At 37.4% G+C, this 27977-nt stretch overlaps 1 protein-coding gene and 1 pseudogene across 1 annotated transcript; both read right to left on the bottom strand.

The window, feature by feature from the left end:
* Window positions 1-801: 801 nt before the first annotated feature.
* Window positions 802-11752, bottom strand: LOC124595351 (mitochondrial import inner membrane translocase subunit Tim29). Its single transcript, XM_047134066.1, has 3 exons — window positions 11539-11752; window positions 11239-11340; window positions 802-1257 (listed from the first exon to the last, which is right to left on the bottom strand). The coding sequence occupies exons 1-3, from the start codon at window positions 11594-11596 to the stop codon at window positions 878-880; spliced, it is 540 nt and encodes a 179-aa protein (XP_046990022.1). The 5' UTR covers window positions 11597-11752; the 3' UTR covers window positions 802-877.
* On the bottom strand, window positions 2750-2866 carry LOC124596910 (annotated as a pseudogene).
* Window positions 11753-27977: the final 16225 nt, after the last annotated feature.

Genomic DNA, 27977 nt, shown 5'->3' with positions numbered 1-27977 from the left:
GAAACATTGAGTGAATTTATGAATTTTATAGGGAAGTTTATACTTTCGTCTTGATTGACCATTCTATCAATCGGTTTTAATACTTTTCTTTTCCTGGTATAATGTTCCATATTCGCCGACTTGGTTGCTGAACTATGTTTTTTTGTTGCTGAAATTGTTCACATAGACAACCTTCTTTGTTTACAAACTTTTGCTCTATAAGCATATATACATTTAACATTTGTTCCTGTCTTTACTATATTTGACAACTGTACATTTAAGATAATTTTGCCACAGTTTAGATTAGTGCAATGTGTGACATTTCAAAGTTGTACTACTGAATATTTTAGAATATTCTACGACATTCGACAATATTAAAAAAGCTCAATAACAATATAAAACAATCAGGAATTTTTTTCTTTGAAAAATACATTGATGTAAAAGAAACAAAAGATGTCCTGGATACCACCATGAGTTGATAGTGACCATTTCAAACACTCATGTCTCCACAACCACAACAGCAACCACAGCTCAATCACAACAGAGCACAAGAGGGGAATAATGGGTGACACCAGACATGAAAACCAAAGACAGGTGGGTGGTTTTGGAAGTATTGTTCAATTTCATCCAAAAACACTTTAATTTTTATACATATATAGTGACTGATTAATGAGAAACCATGCATTATTCAGTAGTGGCAGTTCTGCAAGAGATCTGAAACACTGCAAAGGTAAGCACTTGTTCTAATGCATGATCCATACTTACACAGCTTGAGAATAGAGTCTGTCTACTGATCACTTCATACTAATTTAAGTCAGAAAATCACGTTTTTACTAACAGAGTGTTTATTAGTTTCAAAATAATAAGTTCATAGACTACAAAAATAACAAAACACTGATCACTTAGGAAATTCTAGAGGATTTATGTCATAATCAGTCATTACACTATTTAGCCACCACCATCTTCCAAGAAAGCCAACATCAATGACATGTTTATGGAATGTAAAAAATGATGGGCGAAGATAACTGCACTGTGCACTATAAGCAGCTGAACTTTTACTTCTATTGTCAACCCATATAAGTGAAAACAAACCAAGATTTAAACTACGTATGAAACCCCTGTTATAGCAGCTTTCAATGAGCTCCATATGCTGAACAGAAGCTGGATTACGCATTGGTTTTCCTACTAACATAATGTCCTGATTACACATTATAACATCTCGACGAAAGCTTTCTTCATCAGGGTTGGTGAGAGAGCAGCATACAGCAAAACCCAGACCTATTGATTTAAAAGAAAAACAAATCATGAGACATTTATAGTAGTCATAGCAACCTGTTCATCTGGAGAATACTTTACAACAACATAACGTAAGTTAATGTGATATTCAGGAATGTGACTTCCAGGTCTAATCGAATGATTAGCGAAAAGGAAAGAACACTATAGAATATCATTTTCTGGTTGAATATTTGGACATTATTAACAACTCATTAATATCTCTTAGTGGTATTTTATGCAAGTAGGGTAAATTGATTTCTGACATAACAAATGCATAATTAAAGAATCTTTGATAATGCTCTATACCCACCGAAGTACTCTTCTTGCCATGTTTTGTTCTTAGCTACTACCCACAACTGTAATACTAGAGTAAAAACCAGCTTGCAAACTAATTTCTTTCCACTTCTACATGTGCAGATATTTTAGCAGATTTATGCTTCCACAAATTACAAAAACAAAAAAACTGCACTTGACATTCCACTTACAGCAACCTCCTTCCTGTTCACTTAAATGCTATCATGTTCCAAATATAAAATTATGAAAAGGATAGCTGCTACTCAGTGTGTTCCAAATGTAGTGTTCATTAGTAATGAGGTAATGACTTCTAATAATAAGAGACTTTAATAACTGAGACTATATGTAACACTACCAGAATCTTATGAAGTGCAAATGCGACACGATCTTCTGTCATCTTCACGTCACCAAAGTGCGTCCAATCAGGCCTGCTACCCATTCAGTGTGAAGCATTTCATCATCACTTGTATTTGTGATTTTTACATGATATTAATAAAAATATACCATAAAACACACTATCATTGTTATTAGATGCAAAGCTATAATTTCATGAGTAAGTCACATGCTCTGCGAGGCAAAACGTACTACTTTTGCTCATAAATGAACAGGAGATAATTTAAAAATTAAAACCATGCCTGTCCTCGGAGGGTACCATCTTGTCTATAGCACATTCAGTGGCGGTTGGAGAGGCTTTTTTATGCTGAAGAAGCTGGGCAAAATCAGCAATACCATAGGTGTAAACGGTGCCGCTGCAGCCAGACTGATCATTCCTGCGAAGGATTCAGATAAAATTTGTCTCATCACTGGCACAGAGTTGTTCTTTCTGCTTGGCTGTAGATCAGATGTGTTATTGTCCTTGCATAACCTATCCTTTCCATGACCTTTGAGGGGGAGATAAGCAGTGTGACTTGACAGTTATTCTTGTAAATGGGTATGTCAACAGCATTACTTCCATGTCTGGAAATGTACCTTGTAAAAAAAAAAAAAAAAAAAACTACACTCCTCCCGAACAGGCCATGAAGGCCTAACAGTACTGACCGGCCGCTGTGTCATCCTCAGCCCACAAGCGTCACTGGATGCGGAGGGGCATGTGGTCAGCACACCACTCTCCCAGCTGTATGTCAGTTTCCAAGACCGGAGCCACTACTTCTTAGTCAAGTAACTCCTCAGTTTGCCTCACAAGGGCTGAGTGCACCCCGCTTGCCAACAGCACTCGGCAGACTGGATGGTCACCCATCCAAATGCTAGCCCAACCCGACAGCGCTTAACTTCGGTGATCTGACGGGAACCGTGCTACCACTGTGGCAAGGCTGTTGGCGGAAATGTACCTTGTGATAGTAACATATTGTTCGTGTGACTGAATGATGCAATATATACGTGTGAATATCAGGATTTTAGTAATTTTCTTGATATATTATGAACCAGTTTCATTACTGACAATTTTTCTATGACCTCCATTTGGCATTTGACTGTGTGAACCACAATAACCTGAGGTTTTACAGAATTAATGGTATAGCCAACCAATGGATAATGTCATATCTAACAAAAGTGTACAGAGAGGTGTACTTAGTATTTCAACCAATGTTATCAGAGCAAATTCCTCTGACTGGGGATCACTTATGGAGTTCCACAAGGCTCAATCTTAGATTGTTCCTCATGTACACTGATGATTTTCCACCTAATATACAACAAGCAGATGTAGTTCTTTTCGCAGATGACAACAGTATTGTAACCATTCCAGGCACACATATGGCAACAAAAGAAATGGTAAACAATTTTCTTAAGAATGTCACTGACTGGTTTCCTGCAAATGGTCTTACTATCTATTTTAAGAAGACACAACATATTCAGTCTGGCACATCTAGAGGTACTACACCAATGATACATGTAACACATGGTGAGGAAATAAAAAATATGGTGGAAAATTCAAAATTTTTAAGCATTCACATAGATGAGAATTTAAACTGGAAAAATTACATTTTAGAGCTCTTAAAACAACTTAGTTCAGCCAAATTTGCATTTTGAGTTATTGCAAATCTTGGAGAGAAACAAATCAGCAAGTTGACATTTTTTGAATATTTTCACTCAGTAATGCCATATGGAGTAATGTTCTGGGGTAAATCAACTTTACAAAAGAAAGTCCTCATTGCTCAAAAATGTGCTGTAAAAATATGTGGTTCTCACCTTTGATCATATTTGAGTCATCTGTTTAAGGAATTGGACATTCTGACTACTGCATCGTAGTATACTTATTTCCTCATGACATTTATTGTAAATAATTCATTGCAGATCAAAAGAGGGTCACTCCATCCCAAGTCATCACATTTTTTAAAAGTTTCCCACATTTCTATTTCTGGTTTTATTTAAATTGACCATGGGTACAGAGATACCATAGAAATGAACTCATGCAAAATTTCAGCTCATAATAACCAATATGTGGGAACAGCGACCCCATATTTAAGAAACTCTTTGACAAGGATGTGGTGAAAGTCAGCAAACCCCAATGTTTGAACCTTTCTTAATACAAGGTAACAGCAACTAGGAACTTCTTGTTTTCAGATCTTATACGACTTTTGGCTCTGAATCAGAAAAACACAATGTGGAAGTGTGTAAAACAGTTCGTGAGCCAGTATAAGCATCAAAGTACCCCAAAAAACCTGCAGAGACAAATATTTGGATTTTTTGGCCTTTTGGCAGTAAAAATGGAAAAGAACAACTTGGAACAAATATTAACAGTACCTGTGGCACGACTATTAGTATATCTTCCTGCCTAAGTACTTATTGTGGATCGTACTCAATCAGAAACACTTGCCAAATCTAAAACTGCAGAAAGTGAGCCAAGTTCAGGTGCAAATATTTAAAAGGGCCACCTCAGAAGTTTTTCTTTCCAGACCACTGGAAAGAGCACACTTTTCTGCACTAGAAACATCTTGGATCTTAGCATTGATCCAGGAAAGGGATGAAAAGGCTGAACTTCAACAAAAATTGTGCAGAACATGCTACCATGGCAAGATGGTACATCTTGCTAAGTGCACAGTGGCCATTGGCAAACTGATGCCAAGACACAGAAGACAAAAGACAGCTACAAGAAGAATGACTAGCAAATAGCCATATTTTAGCTGGAACTCGTGAAAATTACCAATTTTTGCCAAATGGTTAGAACCACATTAAGTTAACCAGGATTCATATGATAAAACTTCTTTTCTGGCCTCTGGTTATCAACCAGCTGACATTAATGTGCCTTTCGTGTCAGTTTTAAGCCTCATTCCTGGCCAATGCATTGCCTGCATCTCTGACAATCACTAGTGGACTGGTAACACACGTGAAGTTGATACTGAAAAACATGATGCCCTGGGTCAAATTCAAGCACTCTTTTGGTCCAGCTTGCTCATTCTGTTGGCCTGAACGAGAAGATAAATTTGGACTCCTGAACAGCACATCATGAATATTGCAGCACCTTCAGCAACAAGAAGAGGATGTCAGTATAATTTTCCAAAACCCACATTAAACAGCACTGAAGAAAAATTTACTGCCATGAAGCAGCAATTTTAAATAGCACTGGCTTGGGAACCAGCATGAAGATACCCACATATGTGCTTGGGAACCATGGCAAGAAACCCAACTGTGGCTTTGCAACCTCAATGAATAAACTAACCAAGCCTAGGAACTCGATGAGGCTTTGGAACCTTTATGAAGAAACCAGCAAACATGCCCATCTATACATAACAGAATAGGCAATGTTTGATATCATCATCATGCCCATCTTGACTTTTCAACCATACATGGTTACTATCAGGGAAACTGACTCAACAATTGGTTTTGAATTGGTTGAGTCATCAAATTTCCATGATTTTCAAGACTAGTTGCAACACCAGCATTTATCTATCATTTTTCGTTCCTACTTTCCTCAAAGTTATGGGTTCAGTAACCAGTATCATGTCGCGACCGCAACATATTACATGACTTTTGTGGAAGTTCAGCCTCATATTTGGTTCCTTTGCTGAACTGACTATTTAAGTGCTACTGCAGAAAATTGTGTTCTCTGCAATGGTACCAGGAAGAAGAATTTGTGGAATGACCCTTTTGCAATATTTACATCTGAACTTTGCTCATTTACTGTAATTTTAAATTTGACACACTATGTTTGTGACTGAGTATAATCGAAAATAATGCGCTAAGCAGGAAGATATGCTGATAGAATCGTGTCCCTGGCATTGTCAACAAATGTGTCCAGTTGTAGTTCCTTTGCATTTTTCTCCCCGAGATATAGGACCCCAAAGAGGATCAAAAACTCTATGCATTTATCTCTGCAGGTTTTTTGAGTCACTTTAATGCCTTATGCTGGCTCACAAAATGCTCCTTACATTCTGTCACACTGTATTTTTATAATTCACAGCCAAAAGTTATGCACAATCTTAAAGTATTAATTTTCTACTTGCTTTTTTCTTGTAGTAGAAGAGCTTCAAATACTGGGTTTTGTTCATTTTCATGCACATTCGTTAAAAAGCCATCCAAATAGAAGGCCACTATTTCTCATATACTTCAGCTCGTAATTTAAAATTTTGCACAGATTAATTTTTAGGATGGATCTACAACCATAGCAACAATTTCCATCAGGTAAACTGAAGCTCAAATAGTGGGAGGTCCATGATCCTTTTGGATGTAATGACCCACAGAACAATGTTGTACATAATTACAATACCAGAAGGAAATGTGACATTTGTCACTCCACATTTAATTTGCGTTTAGTACTAAGAGGGCATCTAAAAATGTTTCTCACTGACAACTCCCCCTCTTCTATAGAAGAATTTCTATTATTGCAATGTCTAAAAGGTGTTAGGTAGGAATTACTAACTCAAATCTGTATACTTAATATAAAAAAAGAACCACATCACCACCACCACCACCACCACCACCACCACTGACAACAACAAATCTGTGGGAGTTTATGGATGTGACTGAGTTAATTCAATTATTAATTTCCTACATAGAGCAAGGAATAATTGGAATAATGAGGTATGTATGTGGCTGTGGCACTGTTTCTTGAATGTGCTATATTACTTTATCCCTTGGACTGCCCCTGCCCACAGTCTTCTAAAATATCTGCAGGAAGTAATTATTAAATATGTTGGCAACATGACAACTAGCAACTTTTTGTTTATATTCCAATTAAAATTACTTTTGGATTGAAATTTCAATGAGCCGAGTGGTAGAGGTACTCTTAATTCCTTCTCAAGGACCATGTACTCACTGTATTGCCTGTTTTTGTCGGTACGTACAGTATGGCTGGCTGCATGCTGGCAACACTGACCCCCTCCCCTCCCGTGCAAAATTGCAATCTGCCACACACAAAATATTTCTAATCAGAGGATAATTGGCTGTTTTCTGTAACAACAAAGGATGCAAATGTTGACAATTCTCTTTTAATTACTGCCCACATAGATCTAATTTTGTAACATGATTTATTAAATTCAGACATTATAAACACAGTATTTTTTCAATCACTTTCCTGGAGACAACACAGTATTTCCTGTAACACAAAACCAGTCAAACTCCTATATGCTAATCGTTTCACATCACGGCATATCCTTTTTCTTGCACACGGTAGTTTGATGCATTTTGTAAGTCATGGTTTTTTTAAAGCCCTATTGGTTCCAAACCTACCTTTGTTCTTGGAAATAAAGCAGTTAAAAACTGACAGAATTCCATCCATAAACACATAAATTTTATAACTGGCATCTGTCATATTATAATCTCACTCCAGTCAGTTTCCTGTAAGGCTGCCTCGAAACTTTTGATTGTCTGATCACCAATTACTCCATTCCATTATACCCTTCATTGTAACCACTTAGTATTGTTAACTGTGTATCATGCTCAGAGGGGTTATTCACTACAGTATAACCACTGATATCAGCATTCAAGTGCTCACCTACAAAGACACTGTCCAGTCGCATTAATGTGACCCCAAGTCAAAAGCCTGAATAACTACCTTTTATAGTATGGGCCCTGTGACACATGCAGAGAAAGTCAATGAGGTTCTTGGTTGAGGATCCATCAGGTATACAGTCTGATCGAGTTGATCCCACGGATTCTAGATTGGGTTTAAATCTGAGAAGTATGGTAAACTCATCCTGATGCTCTTCGAACCATGCACACACACTGCAATCTGTGTGACATATTGCACTGTCCTTGTTGGTAGATGCCATCATGCTGAGAAAAAACAAACTGCATGTAGGTGTGGTCATGGTTGCCAAGGATAGATGCATACTTGTGCCCACCCACTGCACCTTCCAAAATGATGAAACCACCCAGTGAATGCCACAAAAATATTCTCCAGCCCATAACTCTCTGACCTCCAGGCTGCATCCTTCGGATGATTGTTGCTGGATGTCTTCTTTCAAACATTTCACATGCACATGTCAAGGGCCATATGTCGCATAAAACGTGAATCATCTGAAAAGGCCACCTGATGCCACTCAGTGGATGTCCAGTGGTGGTATTTTCAGGCCAATAATAACCTCCGTTGCCACTGAACAGCAGTCGGCATGGGTGTATAAACCAGGTGCCTGCTGTGGTGGCTCATAAGCAGGAATATCCGCTGAATGGTCATTGAGAAAACACTGTTGGTAGCCCCTAGGTTCATCTGGACTGTCAGTTTTCCAACAGTTGCACATCTATTTGCTTCTACACATCCCTGCAGTTTTTGTTCACCCCTGTCATCTATGGCCCATGGTGCATCCCAGTTCCTGTGGCACAAGTTCTGGATAATGCCATTTCGCCATGCATAGTATACTTCAACAACAGCACCATGTGAACTGTTTACAAACTTAACTGTTTTGGAAATGCTTCCACCCTTTATCATTCCCTTTTGGATAACATAAATTACTCTGTTTCTGTATTACAACAATGTCTCCACTATTTTCCACACTGACATGCTTTATACACCCTGCCGCCTGTGAGTAGTTATTTCAGCCTGATGTCAAACGTACGAGGTGGTCACATTAATCTGACTGGACAATATATTTTGCCTACTAGTGTACTGCTTTCCGAAGTAATGATGGTGCGGATAGCAACGATGTAAGCAAGCATATAAATGTAATAGCATTTCCAATTTTTTTTTGAATTTTAGAGAAAATTAATATTATAATCTCCACATAATATCATTTGCTTTTCTTTTTTCTTGGTGGCATAGGACTGATCAAATTTTTCTGAAAAGATCTTAAAACTTTCCATGATGGATCCTTTACTGTAATAAATAAAAATGACATTTCTCAAACCAGCACTTTACTAATGCAGACTTCTCATTGTATTTTTTTCTTATAAAAATATGCTTATAATTTATTGGTCTCTATGTCAAACATATGATTCCAACACTTACATGGTGCTTAGACAGACTTGATTAGGTCATGCAAACAAACAAGAAATTCATCAACTTTGGTTTTTAGTCCTCTAACATTCTGAAGTACCATTGTAAGCTTATTCCAACAAGTTTCTTTTTTATGTGACATTTCTTTCCTCTTGATCTTTTCTAAATTTGTCTGTCTGGATGACAGATTTAGCCTAAAAGAGGCTTACCTACGACACCTATAAGCAAAGGAATATTAACACGGTAATAGGGACCCCCTTATATTTTCACCAACCATTTCAACTAATACGTCTTCCCCCCGCTTCTGTTGAGGTCTAAAGTAAGCAGCTCCAACACTGTCCCATGAGACAAGGGCAACTGTGCTCACCACTCATCACACTTATACGCAGGCACAAATAATACAGATTATCTGTCATATGGCCCTACTGCACACGCTCTACACATGCTTGCACTGCTTGGCCAGTGGAGCATGACTGCATATACTATGGCCTACATGCCCTGCTAACCCTCGGGATGTACAATACTTGGCACAGCCTCATGTGGAGACAGTCTTGTGCATCTCAACTTTCCAATAGGAAAACCTGACATAGTACAGATGTATGCCACACCTGAAGCCAGCAGCAACCTAATCAGTTCCCAGTTAACTCACCTGATAGCTTTGTTCATTTAGTGTTGCTCTCTCAGTTTCAGAAACTCAACCCCACATGTGTATATCAATTAAATGAAAACTTGAGTACATGATATTCACCGGGAAAAGAAATAAAATTTACACTTATTAACTGCTGGCTTCAATTTTGACATTTGCAGATTTTTTACTAGCTGTGATCTAATACCAAAGAGGAGAAATTATATGTAAAAGAAAATAAAATTTCACATTTTAAGTGGTAAAATGTACTCCCAGATGTTTGAAGAAATTAAGGACCTCATGGATACTAAACATACTGAAAATAAACAACGCCATGGTCAAGTCTGCATTAATCTATCAATGTGAAATATGGGCATGAAGAGTACTGATGTACAGAAGTGCAAAATATTTGAATATAGGCTCCTGTGCAAGATCTATGGGGTCAATGGAAGCGTCTGATTCCACCCGTCGGCTTTGACCCGTGACGTTAGGCTGTTGTTGCGTGTGACATCATAACAGTGCAGAGTTTAGTTTGTCAGAGTGGCGTGTTTGTAGGTGTCGTTTTGATGTGATCAGTGGTGCTCTCTGGTGGTGAGTTTATGTGTTGTATGTTAGGTGATGTTTTTGGTTTAGTTTGCATGTATGGCATGTTTATCGGTGGCGTATTGTTACGGTAGGTGGTTCTCTCTGGTGGTATGTTTATGGGTAGCGTGTTATGTGGCATTTGGGGTTCATTTGTGGTAGCATTGCACGTGTGGGCTATCAGTAGTTACTGTGCTTTCAGAGCAATATTTTTCAGTTAGTTAACGATTTCGGTTTTGTTATGTCGATGTTATTGTAGTTTTTATCTGTTCGTCGTGTGTGAATTTTGGTAAATTGCTTTGTTTATGTCTTTGGTAAGTATGGATATGACTGACAAGGTCAACAGTTTTCAGTTGTCGGCGATGGTGGGGGACAGTGTGTTGCCTCTAATAAAATTTCTTCAGCTATTTGGCCTGTTGGCTGAAGTCGTGAAGTGTTCAGTGTGTCGTGAAGAAATGAGGCTTAGTTGCTGTTGACCTATATAGGTCAAGGGAAGTGTTCGATTCCAATTTCGATTTTCTAGGTTTTTTTTGAGACTTATAGTGTGGTATGGGCAGCTCAAAATAACAATGGTTCTTGAACATTTAAAGAACTTATTCATTTAACTTTTTGTGAAGAGCCCAATAAAACACAGAATGGTCAGTAGTGTGCAAAAGACAAACTAAGCATACATACTTTACCTGTGCACTACGTTAACAAACCATCCACATACTGCTTATTACTACTTGTTCTTCATCGGGTAAATAAACCGCAACAACTTACGAGCCGCTACTCTTGGAATAAAAATACAAGCTTGGACCACATTATACAAGGCGTTGACACTGAGGGGGAAAAAGGGCCGGGAAGTCGCTAGGCTCGGGACTGCTCTTGCAATGAACACTACGTGGAAGAAAAACTAAAACGGGTTCTGAATGGAGGCGAAATGGAAAACTACAGAAGACCACGACACCGGCAGAAAGCTGACGAGGAAAGTGAAATATATATAACCTCTGAGAAAGGGGATGACGAACGACAGTAATGGAGAAAGCAGAATGGAGGAAACTTGAAGTTGTCACGCCTCGTACAGGATTGCAATGTCCCGAGGAGCATAACTGAACACATAATATGAATGACTCACCTACTGCTGTTATGAAGGACCTTCTTTTGTTGGCTTTAGCGTCTTTCACAAGATCTAAGGTAGCTTCTTGGTAGTCCTTTGCTAGATTTATCAAATAAAGTCCTGTAATTTCAATAACAATTCTTAGTATATGCACAGCACAGACGAGTAAGCTCGACATCCTCGGAACTGCTTAACGTTAACTTCACACCCTACTGTCTTAAATTCATTGCGAGTAAACATAATACCTCCAATGACAAAATCAAGGTGCAAGAAAACGTGTACTTGAACTGTATATGAAGAAAAATTTGTAAAGCTTACGTAATTTTTCCTTAATTGGAATTTTCTTCTCGATCTGCGTCTCTCCTGCCACTGACATGCTATATTATAATTTATTTAGTTTATTTTTCTCACTACCTCTTTCTGTCCCACAATTCAAACTTCCATAGATGTACATCACAAACAATATTTTTCATTACTACAATAAAATCTCTGACAGCACGAGTGACCACGCTTAGAACACGCTTACCGGAACATAGCGGCAGCGGTCCTCATTGAGAGCTATTTATTGCTTCGCTTTCTCGCTCGATAAAGCTGCACTCACGTTGCCATTATGATATCGCAACATGTTCGCAACTGATTGTATCTTTATCTTATGTCTTTGTCTGCACAGGGGTGAATACATTTCGGGTAGTGTCATCTTTCATATCGCTTCTTTTCGTACTATATTTGCTTCGTCTGTTACATTACGTCTTGGGACAGAACGAAATAAAGACATCTGATGCTGCGCTATCAACCTAGACTTCGGAATGCGTTCTGAGGCGCCTGCTACAGGCGAGTTAGTTCCATATCTAGGCGAATAAAAAAGTTTCGAGTATTTATCATACAATATATGTGCCTCATTGTGTGCTATCATTTGCAGAAATCTCGTTTCGGTATCTTGAATCATTCATGATATATTACGATTGTTATGATCACATAATTCGCGATGTGCAATGACGCCAATGGGCATGTCGCAAGCGGCCATCGTTTCGCACATGAAGCCCACTAACTCGATAACAAATGAAATATCTTTCTGCTCTCAATTTTAAATAAAATTTCAATATCTTATCCACATTTCATTCACTGCAATGTAGGAGCTAAAATCAGTCATAGGAACAATTTATGCAATGCGTTTATACATCTGCGAAAGCATTATAATTTCGTGCAGTGTTTTACTTAATATTGATGTAGCGCAATAAGTGTAATGGGTAACGAAAAGAAATCCAGTTCTTTATCGAGTAACAATATCAGACTGTAAAATGTGCAAAAATCACATTTTTGCTACAGATAGTTTTCGAAAAATCGCATGATATGGATTTCATATCCACCAGTACGCCATCTCTCACTATAGGCACCCGGATTTAGCGAGCAATATAGCCTTAACGAAACCAGCCTCAGGAAGAAATGCAAAGAGCTCGTTTGTAGTAGCGCTAGTGTTAAAGGCCAATTCACTCTTCATGGAACATCACGTCACATCGCAGCAAAACATTCCACAATGCATTTGAAATATTTATTTCGCGAAAGCTTAAAAAGTAGGCCTATATTGAAAACAATAATGTGTGTGAAGTGTTTTAGCTGCCATAGAAAAGTTAGTTCTGGGGTGCTATGCAACCGCTATGACAGATCGTTTCACTGGGGGGAATGTAGTGGCATGGGAATTAGGGAACAAAATGAGGCTCTTCCTAGGTACTGTAGAGTGTGTTCATGGGATGTGAAAATAGCAGAACAGGAAGGGAAGATTAGAGCCCTTCAGGATAAATTAGATAAAGCTAGGGAGGATCTAATTAGGTTAAGGGGGAGAAGGGTTAAGAGAAGTGGGAAGTTGTAGCACGGAACAGGGGCCACAAAAGAGGACAGTATCTGACAGTTTTATTGTTGGTACAAAAAATAGATTTGCCCTGCTGCCACAGTTAAGTAATGAAGAGCCTCATGTACATGTAGGTGTAGCTGTTGCACAGCAGAATCCAGTTAGGAAGGGTGTTGCTTCAGAAAAAGAAGGAAGTAGGAAGAAAATTCTGCTGTTAGGTAGCAGCCATGGAAGAGGTGTGGGCCAATTTCTGCAAGGAAAATGAGGTGACAGCTACCAGGTCACAAACTTTTTCCAAGTCTAGTGCATCTCTCAGCCAAGTGATAGAGGGCATAGGATCTTTGTGTAAAGGTTTCACCAAGGAGAATCATGTTTTAATAGTGGGTGGAGCAGGGAACAGTATTGATAGGAACCAGGGCTACGGTATTGAGAGTGACCTGGTAAAAATAGCATCAGCAATGAACTATATTAATGTTGAGTTTGTGCCTGTTTTCAAGTGGTACGGTTGACCCCAGTTGAACAGCTATGTGAAGAGGGTCAATATGGAGTTGGATACACTACTTTGGGCTGGTGCTGGGGGACTGCTTTGGTTCCTGTTGACACTATTGGTAGGTGGGGCTTTACATCTCATGGCCTGACTCTCAATAGACTAAGGAAGGATATACTGTCTAGGCTGATAGCAAATTATTTAAGGGGGGACACTGCAACTCATGGAAACAGTTCTTTTTTTAGGTTAAGCTCATTATCTACACAGTCAATATCGAAACAAGTTGTATCTGAAAATGTTAAACATAATACTTGTGAAGACAAAAAAGTAACAGTAAATTTACTACATCAAAATATCAGAGGTTTAAAAAACAAAATTACTGAATTTCAGATCTGTTTAGATGAACTACAGTCTACAAATCCTGTTGATATTTGTATATCTCAACACCATTTAGGTAGTGAAATTGAAATGCTTAATATGGAGGGGTATACCTCAGCTTCAAAGTACTGTAGAAAAGAGACAGAGAAAGGAGGAGTTGCCACTTACATTAGAAAGGGTCACAATTATAAAAATATTGACATTCTGAAATACTGTAGCGATCAGATTTTTGAAGCATGTGCCACACAAGTACACACACAAAAGAAAAATAATTATAGTCACAATATACAGAGCTCCAACTGGTAATTTCCAGCTATTCACTAAACAGATTGATGCAGTATTAAATTTCTTGACTTCTAAAAATAATGAACTCATACTAAGTGGGGAGGATAGTCACTCAAGACCCATACTAAGAGTCTCTTACCACTTCTTATAATCTCATTCCCTTAGTACAGTTTCTAACCAGGGTTAAGGGTACCAGCAGCACTGCTATTGATAACATTTTCATAGATACTACCACACTAGCAAATCATAGTATAAATACAATATTTAATGACCTTTCAGATCATGATGCCCAGTTGCTTACATTTAGTATAATGGGGTTGATTCAACTAACAACAGGAAGTGGGAAACTATACTAATAATAGATTAAATGGGAATTGAAGGTATAAAAAACTGTTTGAGGAATAGAGACTGGAAAGTGGAATACAATTCATTCGGGATAAATGAAAAATAATACTGTTTCTCTAATACAGGCATAGGTCACATTGACATCTGCTGCCCCAAGAAAGTAATCAAAGCAAATGGTTTAATGATTTCAAAATCTTGGATTACAAATGGAATAAAAGTATCTTGCACAACAAAAAGCTGTACTTAATGTCAAGGAAAAACGATGACTACAGAGCTAAATCTCATTACAATTTATATTGTAAAATTCTAAACAAAGTAATCAGAACTTCAAAATGTATTTATTTTCAAGTAATAATAATAATAATAATAATAATTTTATTGTCGTTTAGCTGATTACAGCAATAGACAAAGTCAAGAGCATATATTTCTACATAAACTACTATATCGAAGTGAATTGGTTTACATAAAATAGGTACACGTTAGAACACAGTATTTTCATCTTCAAAGAATTCATCAATGGAATAAAACGGATTGTTCACTAGTAGCTTGTATAATATATCTTTAAAGAAAAAATAAATGCCTCTAATAACAAGATAAAAACTATATCGAACACAGTAAAAAGTGAAACATGAAAAACTAATCAGGCAAATGAGGAAATTATGTTAATTGTAAATAATAAGTTGATTACAGACACCTCCAAAATTGCAGACACTTTCAACAGCTTTTTCCTTTCAGTAGCAGACAACTTAGGTTTGCATAGTTCCTCAGATTCAACTATATCCTACCTCACCAAAAGAGATTTATAATATTATCAGCTCTCTTAAATGTTCCAGCATTTATGATTAAATCAGCACTACCACAATTAAATGTTACTCCTCAGAACTTTGTGATATACTGTGTTACTTATGTAATGAATCGCTCCACAGTGGTACTCTTCCAGATAGGCTTAAAAAAGCTATTGTCAAACCATTACACAAAAAAGGAGACAAATTATCAGTGGAAAACTTCCATCCCATTTCATTATTGGCAATATTTTATAAAGTGTTTGAAAGGGTTATGTACAATAGACTTTATAAACACTTAGTACAGAAAAATATTCTCATTCACAATCAGTTTGGATTTCGGAAAGGATTGTCAACTGATGAAGCTATTTTCACTTTTACAGATGATATATTAGAATCAATAAATCTAAAGTTATTAGCACCTGGAATATTCTGTGATCTTGCTAAAGCTTTTGACTGTGTTAAGCATGATATCCTTATACAAAAGTTAAAATATTACGGGATAACAGGAGTAGTAGGCTCATGGTTCTCATCCTATCTTTTTAATAGAAAATAGGGTGTGTCTGTATCAGGCTTACCACATAAGAATAGTCATTCAAAATATGAAACCATCAGACAAGGGTTGCTCCAGGGCTCTATTTTGTTGTTCCTGTTATGCATTAATCACCTTCCATATGCAGTGTCACAAAATGCAAATTTTGTCTTATTTGCAGATGACACAAGTATTGGTATAGAAACAATACCCATGATCTCACTGAACAATCAGCAAATGAAATATTTGTTAGTATCAGTGGGTGGTTCACAACAAATGGATTGTCACTGAATTTTGACAAGACCCAATACATACAGTTTAGTACCCCACAAAGAATACTTGACCCTATAAGTATAATGTGTTCAAACAATGAAATTAAAGCTGTAGACTGTGTCAAATTTTGAGGCCTACAAATTGACCCCAATCTAAATTGGAAAACTCACACTCTAGACTTAATGAAACGCCTTAGTTCAGCTACAGTTGCAGTATGCATGATAGCAGAAATAAAAAATGAAGAAGTTAGTTTATTCGGACTACTTCCATTCGCAAATGAGTTATGGAATCATTGTTAAGGGAAACTCCTCTCACAAAGAGAACATTTCCAAAATTCAGAAACGAGTCATTACAATTGTATCTGGTGTCAGTCCTAGATCATCACGCAGAGACCTCTTTAAGAAACTTGGTATTCTAACTACTACTTCTCAGTACATATACTCATTGATATCCTTTTTCATTTCCAATATGTCTCTCTTTACACAAATTAGTGCAAAACATGATTATAATACCAGAACCAAAAACAATTTGTATAAGGACTATAAAAGCTTAACATAATACAAAAAGGAGTCAAATACATGGGTACTCATATATTCAATAACTTACCAGAGCATATCAAAGGTCTTGTAAGTGATAAAGATCGGTTTCAGAGTGAATTAAAGAACTTCTTGTTGGCCAACTCCTTCTACTCCATCGATGAATATCTTCACAAGGATTATAGCTCATAACCCTGTCTGCATTAGAATCGTACGATATCCATGTATCTGAGTGAATAAAAAGGACATAAATTGGTGAAGCAATGTTCATTTAATAACCTTCTGTTTAGTGAAAACTCATCTCTCTGTGCTACATAAGAAAAATAGAAAAGGTAAACAGCTTTATTTATTCATTTATAAATATTGTCAGATGTGTGTGTGTGTGTGTGTTAATATGTTTTCGATACCAAATAAAAGTCGATGTCTTGAAATGTTGTTTCACTTATCAGCAATTTTCCATGCAAAATTGATCAACATTATCTGTTATGAGTTATCTGCAGCCATTAATAAACTCTGCGGTACTTAGTTCCTCAATTCCGATATGTACTCGTACATTTTGTATCGCAGGTGGTATCTTATAACCTCATTTTCACGTTCTGTACTGGGCTAAGCGAACTGATGTGACATGGTGTTGTAGTGGTTAATAAAAAAAATGGGAGAAGAGAGACCGTGAAAATGGGAAAGAATGAAAGAAATGCAGATCGGACTTTGTATTACGGAAAAGCTATCGGACTTCGTTATTCGAAAAAGCTATTGTTGGGGTGGTCCTTGTGGCGTTTTTGAGCAAAAGTTAAACCAATTTTCACTACAAAAATTATTGAAAAGAAACAGAGAATAACAGAATGTAACTGACAGGGGGAAGTGGCGTAGACGAGAGATCATCCTTTACCAGATTAACTTATCTTCTTTCGGGCGGCGTCCACGTCTTCAAAAATCTCCTTCATTTCTGCGTGAAAAAATCTGCTCCGAAATCTTGTAATAGTCCAGGGATCACTAATTTATACCAATTAAAATCATCTTGATACTGTATGCAATTTAATTCACTTTGCTACTTCCATCCACCGAATTTCTTAATAATTTCCACAATGTCTACACATTACAATCAGATCAAGATTAGCCATTAAGTTTTTACGTCAGCATCCGATCACGCCTGCCTTAAGCTACGGCTATCAAGAGACAATTGAAACGGAATAAAAAAACAAAAAAAGTTAACAATTTTGGTAGTTTCTCTGCCGTCGAGCGCTCATACCGCTGCGACGAGATATTTTTTATCTGAGGGAACGAGTGTAGCGCGGCGAAATTCAAAGCCCCGCTACATCGCCCCCTCGACTGTCACGCTAAAACATTTAGCGTGGCAGGCTAGCAAACCTAAAAGTCAATACATGTAATTTTCATTGGAAAGGCCACGTGCATCCATAGGGGATAATCTTAACCAACACTTACTTTCTAAACCTATATACTAAATACAATTATTACAGTTAGGATCCTTTTTTACACAATTAATATATATATACATACAGTTTGTTTGAACAAGCTGTTCACCAGAGCAGTTAATGTTGTGTGCTCCCAGCGTTGGTTTCCCAATGCACATCTGGCAGCACGTAGTCTTTGCGCATGTGCAGTAGCATCACTGAATTTCGCGTGCGGCAGTTTCAAAATCGCTGTGTTATGACAGTCTTCAACAGTATTCACTCTCACATAGTGTTCATTACAAGTTGTTATTCCAGCATAAATGGCGTGTTAAGTTCGGTGACACCATAAGATTGAGCGTGTGCGTGATCTGAAGCAACGTCCATGTCTTCTGTTACGACACAACACTCCAGGTCCTTGTGCGTTTTCATGACTATTGTTCCCGGGGCATATATGGTCGATGTAGTTTTTAGCCTCCACATCGCCTACGACAGGTGCTGAGTTTATTGTCTCCAAGCATCTGAAGGCCGGCCAGGAACAACGGCGTCGATGTTCGCAAAGGTAGGTGTTTCACCACATTGTTTACACTTGCCAACAAACGTTCATTTGCAGTGTGAAAATCCTCATTATCGTCAAAGTAAACTGCAGTTTATATCGATTTATAAACAGTTATTTGGTTTATGCGCCATAAGTTTCACAAACAACACAAAATTCGTCGTTTATAACGTTCACTGTTTAACACAGTTTGCATCACTTTTTGCCACATTTACATTTTAACAGTTCACTTTGTCCAAGCATGTTTACATCGTTAATTATGAAAGCTTACATTTCGTGGTCATGTTTCAAAATGTTGACAATATGCAAAGTCTTAACACATATACAAATACATATAAATTTACAAGAATATACACGTGAAATATTTACGCTAAAAAAAATTATACTAAGTCCCATTGGCTTTCTTTTATTGGGGTTTATGGTCATTTTGATTTTCTTTATTAAGGTTTTGACGTGCCAAGGGATATAAGACTTAATGTTTAAAAGCACGGGCTTTCCTTCATTTATTATTTCTCTTTTTTTTTTTATTCCATATCTTGGCTAGTGGTTGACCAGGCTTGTAATGCCATACTCAGTTTTCTTCATGTCTTTTTATTCATACCTGAAAGTTTACTGTCACACAATATATTCTTACATTCCATAAACAAACAATACCCAGCTGCAGTATGTGGTAGGATAATGGAGAAAGAAAGAAAGATAGAGTGGAAGAAACTATTCACTACCTAAAAACTACCTAATCCTACAGCTAATACATTAAAAAGAGTACACAATACGTTATAATGTTTGCATCACCTTCAAGGGGTGTGTGAAAGGGGGTGCTTACAATTTGCCAAATCATGGGTAAATATAAGTGTCCTTACGTCAAGTCTGTGTAGTGTAATCTCATGACAGATTCTCTGTTTGTGTTGTGATTGTTCATATGACTTAGTGTATTATACCTTAACAAATCCTTGCATGAGTGAATCGCATGTCCCCTCAGTGCTTCCTCAATATCTCCACTTCTTGTGGATACCGTCTATACAAATGGAAAATGTATCTCAGAGATTGTCTCTCTCATAATGTGTATTATATGGTAACATATCAAATTTCCTCTCAAGAGTTCAACCATGAACTTTCTTCGACTTTAGTGAAGGTTAAATATCATGTATGTAGTATATATATATATATATATATATATATATATATATATATATATGTCATTTCTATCTATAAATTATAAACAAAGAACATATTATTATAATTGACAGCAAAATGTCTCTTTCTCACTGTCCGTTGCTCGACGTCGGCTGCACGGATGGTCACTGCTCCTTTGCACTTACCTTGCATAGCCTAAAAAGTCAAATGTCTTCAACGTAGATGTAATTTTGTCATCTGTTCGCTTAAGTGGAGGTGTTGTACGAGTCGCAAAACGGCCTTAATAACTCTCCTATCTTTTGCTTCCTCAGGGTTTTCTGTCATATGTAATTAGAATAAAGGCTAACATGGCACTAAATTTCACTTTCGTAAAAAAAAATTTTTATACAAATGTATTCACATGAGGGCTGTGTAAAAACTATATTTCAACTTAAGTTCCTTAAAATATCATTCTCCTGTCTGAACACGAACTATAAATGTTTTCTTCCACACAATGGCGTAACAAAACTTAACGAAAGGTTACTAAGTTACACTTCTGAAATAAATTAAAGCTAATGTGTTTCCAAGTTACATTCTTATTACACTTCTTTCCACAGCTGTAATCATCGTTATGTTCACTCTGCTTTTCTTGCATTCATTCCTTTTCAAGGGCACTGAAAATAGATTCACATTTAACGTCTTGTACTCACGTGTTCTAACTCATCACAAATGTTTTCTTTCAAACTGAAATTCTTACGTAATCTTAAAGATATAAACTGTTTACTCACTTCTCCATGTAGCACAATATTACCAAAACATTCTCACTCATTCCTTACTCACATATTCATCATAATATATATATCCTTATACATTAAACATATTCCTCATCAAACATTAATACATCACATACGTGGGGCCATTTGGCACTTCCATTCTCATAAAACTCCAATAATATTTTCCTCAAATAATCTCTTGTCTCCAACCACTTCACAGTAACTTACCTTCTTATATTAACTTAAATATTAACTCATTCATACTGATCATTCATTCTTACATCCTCATTCATTCTGCTACATACCTATGTCATTACTGATGTCAATAGCTATTATTTCCTCTCATTATAGTGCCTTGAAATAACTAACTAGTTGTTGATTCACCTTATAATTTACAATTAACAACCAATGTAACCTGCATAGACCTCATTCCTATATGAATATCTTTTCTCATTCAGCAAGTGTGCTCACCTGGGTTTACCTTCTCTTCATAATTATGTGTGCAAGTGTAACTGCAGTATATAATTTCCATAAATGAATGTTTGTGTTCTTAGGCTGTATAACTTAATGTTCGTGTATTCAATACAAATATTTATGATCTCGTTTTCACAGCAACTTGCTCATGTCCAACTTAGTTATCATTATATTATGTTGTTTTAGTGCACAAAGGGTTTCAAATGTCTGTGGGGATGCAGCCCCCTCGGCTTGTGAGATAATGGGTATTCTAGGGAGTAACAACCTGGGTGAGGTATGCTTGCTATTCTGAAAGGACCTGAATATAATAGCTGCCATTTTCTGTTCAATTGTTTTAATTTTGTAGACTTGGGATGTGAACGCAAAAGAACAAGGTCATCAACCTCATAGGTTTGTTAATTCCTGTTCTGCTGTCATTTTGTCGTCGTACCTGAGGAAACAAACCGTCTCAGCCACTGCGCTCTTACAACACCTCACGACCGTAGCACGAGCGCTTTGTAGTGGTTAAATAAAAAAAAATGGGAGAAGAGAGACCATGAAAAAGGGAAAGAATGAAAAGCAAATCGGACTTTGTATTACAGGAAAGCTATCGGACTTCGTTATTCGGTAAAGCTATTGTTGGGGTGGTCCTTGTGGCGTTTTTGAGCAAAAGTTAAACCAATTTCCACTACAAAAAATTTTGAAAAATAACAGAGAATAACAGAATGTAACTGACAGGGGGAAGTGGCGTAGACGAGAGATCATCCTTTACCAGATTAACTTATCTTCTTTCGGGCGGCGTCCAGGTCTTCAAAAATCTCCTTCATTTCTGCGTGAAAAAATCTGCTCCGAAATCTTGCAATAGTCCATGGATCACTAATTTATACCAATTAAAATCATCTTGATACTGTATGCAATTTAATTCACTTTGCTACTTCCGTCCTCCGAATTTCTTAATAACTTCCACAAAGCCTACACATTACAATCAGATCAAGATTAGCCATTAAGTTTTTACGTCAGCATCCGATCACGCCTGCCTTAAGCTACCGCTATCAAGAGACAATTGAAACGGAATAAAAAAACAAAAAAAGTTAACAATTTTGGTATTTTCTCTGCCGTCGAGCGCTCATACCGCTGCGACGAGATATTTTTTTATCTGAGGGAACGAATGTAGCGCGGCGAAATTCAAAGCCCCGCTACATCGCCCCCTCGACTGTCACGCTAAAACATTTAGCGTGGCAGGCTAGCAAACCTAAAAGTCAATACATGTAATTTTCATTGGAAAGGCCACGTGCATCCATAGGGGATAATCTTAACCAACACTTACTTTCTAAACCTATATACTAAATACAATTATTACAGTTTGGATCCTTTTTACACAATTAATATATATATATATATATATATATATATATATATATATATATATACATACAGTTTGTTTGAACAAGCTGTTCACCAGAGCAGTTAATGTTGTGTGCTCCCAGCGTTGGTTTCCCAATGCACATCTGGCAGCACGTAGTCTTTGCGCATGCGCAGTAGCATCACTGAATTTCGCGTGCGGCAGTTTCAAAATCGCTGTGTTATGACAGTCTTCAACAGTATTCACTCTCACATAGTGTTCATTACAAGTTGTTATTCCAGCATAAATGGCGTGTTAAGTTCGGTGACACCATAAGATTGAGCGTGTGCGTGATCTGAAGCAACATCCATGTCTTCTGTTACGACACAACACTCCAGGTCCTTGTGTGTTTTCATGACTATTGTTCCCGGGGCATATATGGTCGATGTAGTTTTTAGCCTCCACATCGCCTACGACAGGTGCTGAGTTTATTGTCTCCAAGCATCTGAAGGCCGGCCAGGAACAACGGCGTCGATGTTCGCAAAGGTAGGTGTTTCACCACATTGTTTACACTTGCCAACAAACGTTCATTTGCAGTGTGAAAATCCTCATTATCGTCAAAGTAAACTGCAGTTTATATCGATTTATAAACAGTTATTTGGTTTATGCACCATAAGTTTCACAAACAACACAAAATTCGTCGTTTATAACGTTCACAGTTTGCAACACTTTTTGCCACATTTACATTTTAACAGTTCACTTTGTCCAAGCATGTTTACATCGTTAATTATGAAAGCTTACATTTCGTGGTCATGTTTCAAAATGTTGACAATATGCAAAGTTTTAACACATATACAAATACATATAAATTTACAAGAATATACACGTGAAATATTTACGCTAAAAAAAATTATACTAAGTCCCATTGGCTTTCTTTTATTGGGGTTTATGGTCATTTTGATTTTCTTTATTAAGGTTTTGACGTGCCAAGGGATATAAGACTTAATGTTTAAAAGCACGGGCTTTCCTTCATTTATTATTTCTCTTTTTTTTTTTATTCCATATCTTGGCTAGTGGTTGACCAGGCTTGTAATGCCATACTCAGTTTTCTTCATGTCTTTTTATTCATACCTGAAAGTTTACTGTCACACAATATATTCTTACATTCCATAAACAAACAATACCCAGCTGCAGTATGTGGTAGGATAATGGAGAAAGAAAGAAAGATAGAGTGGAAGAAACTATTCACTACCTAAAAACTACCTAATCCTACAGCTAATACATTAAAAAGAGTACACAATACGTTATAATGTTTGCATCACCTTCAAGGGGTGTGTGAAAGGGGGTGCTTACAATTTGCCAAATCATGGGTAAATATAAGTGTCCTTACGTCAAGTCTGTGTAGTGTAATCTCATGACAGATTCTCTGTTTGTGTTGTGATTGTTCATATGACTTAGTGTATTATACCTTAACAAATCCTTGCATGAGTGAATCGCATGTCCCCTCAGTGCTTCCTCAATATCTCCACTTCTTGTGGATACCGTCTATACAAATGGAAAATGTATCTCAGAGATTGTCTCTCTCATAATGTGTATTATATGGTAACATATCAAATTTCCTCTCAAGAGTTCAACCATGAACTTTCTTCGACTTTAGTGAAGGTTAAATATCATGTATGTAGTATATATATATATATATATATATATATATATATATATATATATATATGTCATTTCTATCTATAAATTATAAACAAAGAACATATTATTATAATTGACAGTAAAATGTCTCTTTCTCACTGTCCGTTGCTCGACGTCGGTTGCACGGGTGGTCACTGCTCCTTTGCACTTACCTTGCATAGCCTAAAAAGTCAAATGTCTTCAACGTAGATGTAATTTTGTCATCTGTTCGCTTAAGTGGAGGTGTTGTACGAGTCGCAAAACGGCCTTAATAACTCTCCTATCTTTTGCTTCCTCAGGGTTTTCTGTCATATGTAATTATAATAAAGGCTAATATGGCACTAAATTTCACTTTCGTATTTTTTTTTTTTTTTTAACAAATGCATTCACATGAGGGCTGTGTAAAAACTATGTTTCAACTTAAGTTCCTTAAAATATCATTCTCCTGTCTGAACACGAACTATAAATGTTTTCTTCCACACAATGGCGTAACAAAACTTAACGAAAGGTTACTAAGTTACACTTCTGAAATAAATTAAAGCTAATGTGTTTCCAAGTTACCTTCTTATTACATTTCTTTCAACAGCTGTAATCATCATTATGTTCACTCTGCTTTTCTTGCATTCGTTCATTTTCAATGGCACTGTAAATAGATTCACCTTTAACGCCTTGTTCTCACGTGTTCTAACTCATCACAAATGTTTTCTTTCAAACTGAAATTCTTATGTAATCTTAAAGATGTAGACTGTTTACTCACTTCTCTATGTAGCACAATATTACCAAAACATTCTCACTCATTCCTTACTCACATATTCATCATAATATATATATATATATATCCTTATACATTAAACATATTCCTCATGAAACATTAATATATCACATACGTGGGGCCATTTGGCACTTCCATTCTCATAAAACTCCAATAATATTTTCCTCAAATAATCTCTTGTCTCCAACCACTTCACAGTAACTTACCTTCTTATATTAACTTAAATATTAACTCATTCATACTGATCATTCATTCTTACATCCTCATTCATTCTGCTACATACCTATGTCATTACTGATGTCAATAGCTATTATTTCCTCTCATTATAGTACCTTGAAATAACTAACTAGTTGTTGATTCACCTTATAATTTACAATTAACAACCAATGTAACCTGCATAGACCTCATTCCTATATGAATATCTTTTCTCATTCAGTAAGTGTACTCGCCTGGGTTTACCTTCTCTTCATAATTATGTGTGCAAGTGTAACTGCAGTATATAATTTCCATAAATGAATGTTTGTGTTCTTAGGCTGTATAACTTAATGTTCGTGTATTCAATACAAATATTTATGATCTCGTTTTCACAGCAACTTGCTCATGTTCAACTTAGTTATCATTATATTATGTTGTTTTAGTGCACAAAGGGTTTCAAATGTCTGTGGGGATGCAGCCCCCTCGGCTTGTGAGATAATGGGTATTCTAGGGAGTAACAACCTGGGTGAGGTATGCTTGCTATTCTGAAAGGACCTGAATATAATAGCTGCCATTTTCTGTTCAATTGTTTTAATTTTGTAGACTTGGGATGTGAACGCAAAAGAACAAGGTCATCAACCTCATAGGTTTGTTAATTCCTGTTCTGCTGTCATTTTGTCGTCGTACCTGAGGAAACAAACCGTCTCAGCCGTTGCGCTCTTACAACACCCCACGACCGTAGCACGAGCGCTTAGCTCGGTCGTCGACTGTTTTCCGTCGTCTGCTGTGTTTGGCCGGGTTCATTGACCAGCTCCACTATGTTTACATTCCGGCCGGTTGGCGCCCACGCGTCAGCTGATGGCGCGCCGCAATTGTTATTGCTACTTCGTGGCGGGGAGTGCATAACTGTACCGGGGAACGGCGGCGGTTTCCGTGGAGGGTTATGATTTGTCATGCGTGAATTTTGTGTGTTCCACATATTCTGTCGGTGATTGTTGGGATTGGTATTGTTTTGGTGGTAATTATGTCTGTTATATGTCATGTTCCTGTCAAAGTAGCCCGGGTTGTACCGGTTATTCTCACGTCTCCTATTGTTGTTGTTGTACTGTCTGTAATTTTCATTTTGCTTGTAGTTACCATTTTGATATGGGTGATAATTATTGTTATTATTCCACCAATTTCTGCGGTTGTTCCTACTGTCATACACGTTTCCATTTGAATATGTTTCGCGCGCAGGCGGATGGTTCCACCATCCACCGTCACTACAGTTCCTTTGGGGTGGGTGCTGGTTTTGGTTACTAATATGAATAAGATTTGAATGGCGTGAATCGCCTCTGTAAACTACGTCCATTTGATCTAAGAAGTTTAAGAAAGTCTTAACGTCATTCTCCGGTACTCCTATTAATCTGTCTCGGTATGGAAAGGGTAAGTGGCTCTTTAAAGTGTCGATTATCGCTGACAAGTCGGCTGGTTTGGACCAGTACAGTGTCTTGTCTAAGTACCTCTCAAAGTATTGTCTTAATGTCTCTTTTTTAGGGTCATAGGTCTCGGGGTTGCACACTTCTCTCCTTAGACTCTGTTGCTCATTCTCGGACCAGAATTCGTCCAAGAAGGCTTGTTCGAACTGTTCAAACGTAAGGCACCACCGCTTCATAGCGGCACCCCACTTAGCTGCTCGTCCTCTCATGAGATTGGTGACGTATCTGATTTTATCGACTTCTGACCAACTACGTGGAAAAACACCGTCAAATGATCTAATAAACACAATAGGGTGGACTTTGTGCTTGTCCTCACTGGAAAATGTCTGGAAATACCCATGTCTTACAAACGTGTCATCGGCCATGCCGGTTGGCATAACTGTATTGATGTGATTTAGGTCACTTGCTACTCTAGGTGTGGTACCGTAATATTGATCGTTCGGTGGAAAAGAAAGCGGCACATTGTAATTTTGATTGGAAATAGGTGATTCCACAGTAGGTGGTGTTCTGTCTGTGTCATTAGCTGTTTTGTCGTTTCCTAGCGATGCGTTTGCACCAATCGCCAAACACGGCACAACATTGTCTCGTAATTTTGTCACTTCGTCTTCTGTGTGTTTTGTCTCGTCTTTAACATGTGTCTTTGCTTTTGAAAGTATGTCCTGTGTAATTGTTTCAAGTTTTTTGTTCAGATAGTCGTCACACAATTTACATTCATGTACAATTCTTTCGGCCATGTTGGTGTCGTTGTTTAGTGACGCGAGGTCCGCTCGATCTTCTAACTTTTCTATCTTTTCTTTGAGGTGGGTCTGTTCAAGAACTACCATTGTGAGTTGTTGGGTAATATTTCCCACTTCTTCTGTCAGCTTTTCTTGGGTGGAACTAGCTGAAGTGTGGGCCTGAGCTAACTCTTCCACACGGGTGTTCACTTCCTGCTGCACATTAACTATTTGAGTTAACTGATTCTCACATCGGGTGATATTGTTTTTTGTTTCGTGTGTGAATGTAACCAAAGTTTCTTCCTGTTTAGTGACTCGGTCGGACAATGTCTCAAATCGCTGGCTGAGCTGTTGAGTGGTGTTATTTAATTCTGTCATCTGTTTTGTCGTCCATTCAAAATTTTCGGTCATAGTATGGTTTAATATGTCAATTTTCTGACTAACGTCTCGTTTCATGTCTGCAAATAACTCTAATAGTCGGTCCAGTTTGTCAGTTTCCTGTGTCCGATTTGTGTCACATTGCTGAATTTGTCTCATATTCGGTTCTGACATTGATGTTAACAGTGGTGCTGACGGTCTAGTCTCGCGCCCATTCCACATTTCGTCATTTAAAGTCGCCATCTGTGTATTATCACAAATGTTGCGAGTTTGAGGCAAAATCATTGCATTGATCTGTGAACTCGTCCATGGAGGGAAACGCAGACTTTCTTGTTGGTTGAAAGATGAATCTACTTCACTTAACTCATCTGCCGAAACTATCTCTACCTTACCACGTTCCATTGTAATAGGATGTATAATAGTAAGTC

Source organism: Schistocerca americana, chromosome 2, assembly GCF_021461395.2.
Source record: "Schistocerca americana isolate TAMUIC-IGC-003095 chromosome 2, iqSchAmer2.1, whole genome shotgun sequence".
In the NCBI taxonomy this organism is placed as follows: domain Eukaryota; kingdom Metazoa; phylum Arthropoda; class Insecta; order Orthoptera; family Acrididae; genus Schistocerca; species Schistocerca americana.
The sequence above is the reverse complement of the archived record's forward strand: the minus strand, read 5'-3'. Positions and strand labels throughout refer to the sequence as shown.

Bases quoted from the DNA above. Each gene is read 5' to 3' on its own strand.
- LOC124595351 (XM_047134066.1), bottom strand. From the start codon at position 11,596: ATGTCAGTGGCAGGAGAGACGCAGATCGAGAAGAAAATTCCAATTAAG. The intron at 11,341-11,538 runs GTAAGCTTTACA...TTGAAATTACAG, and splicing joins TCCAATTAAGGAAAAATTAC to GACTTTATTTGATAAATCTA. The intron at 1,258-11,238 runs GTGAGTCATTCA...TTAAATCAATAG, and splicing joins GTCCTTCATAACAGCAGTAG to GTCTGGGTTTTGCTGTATGC.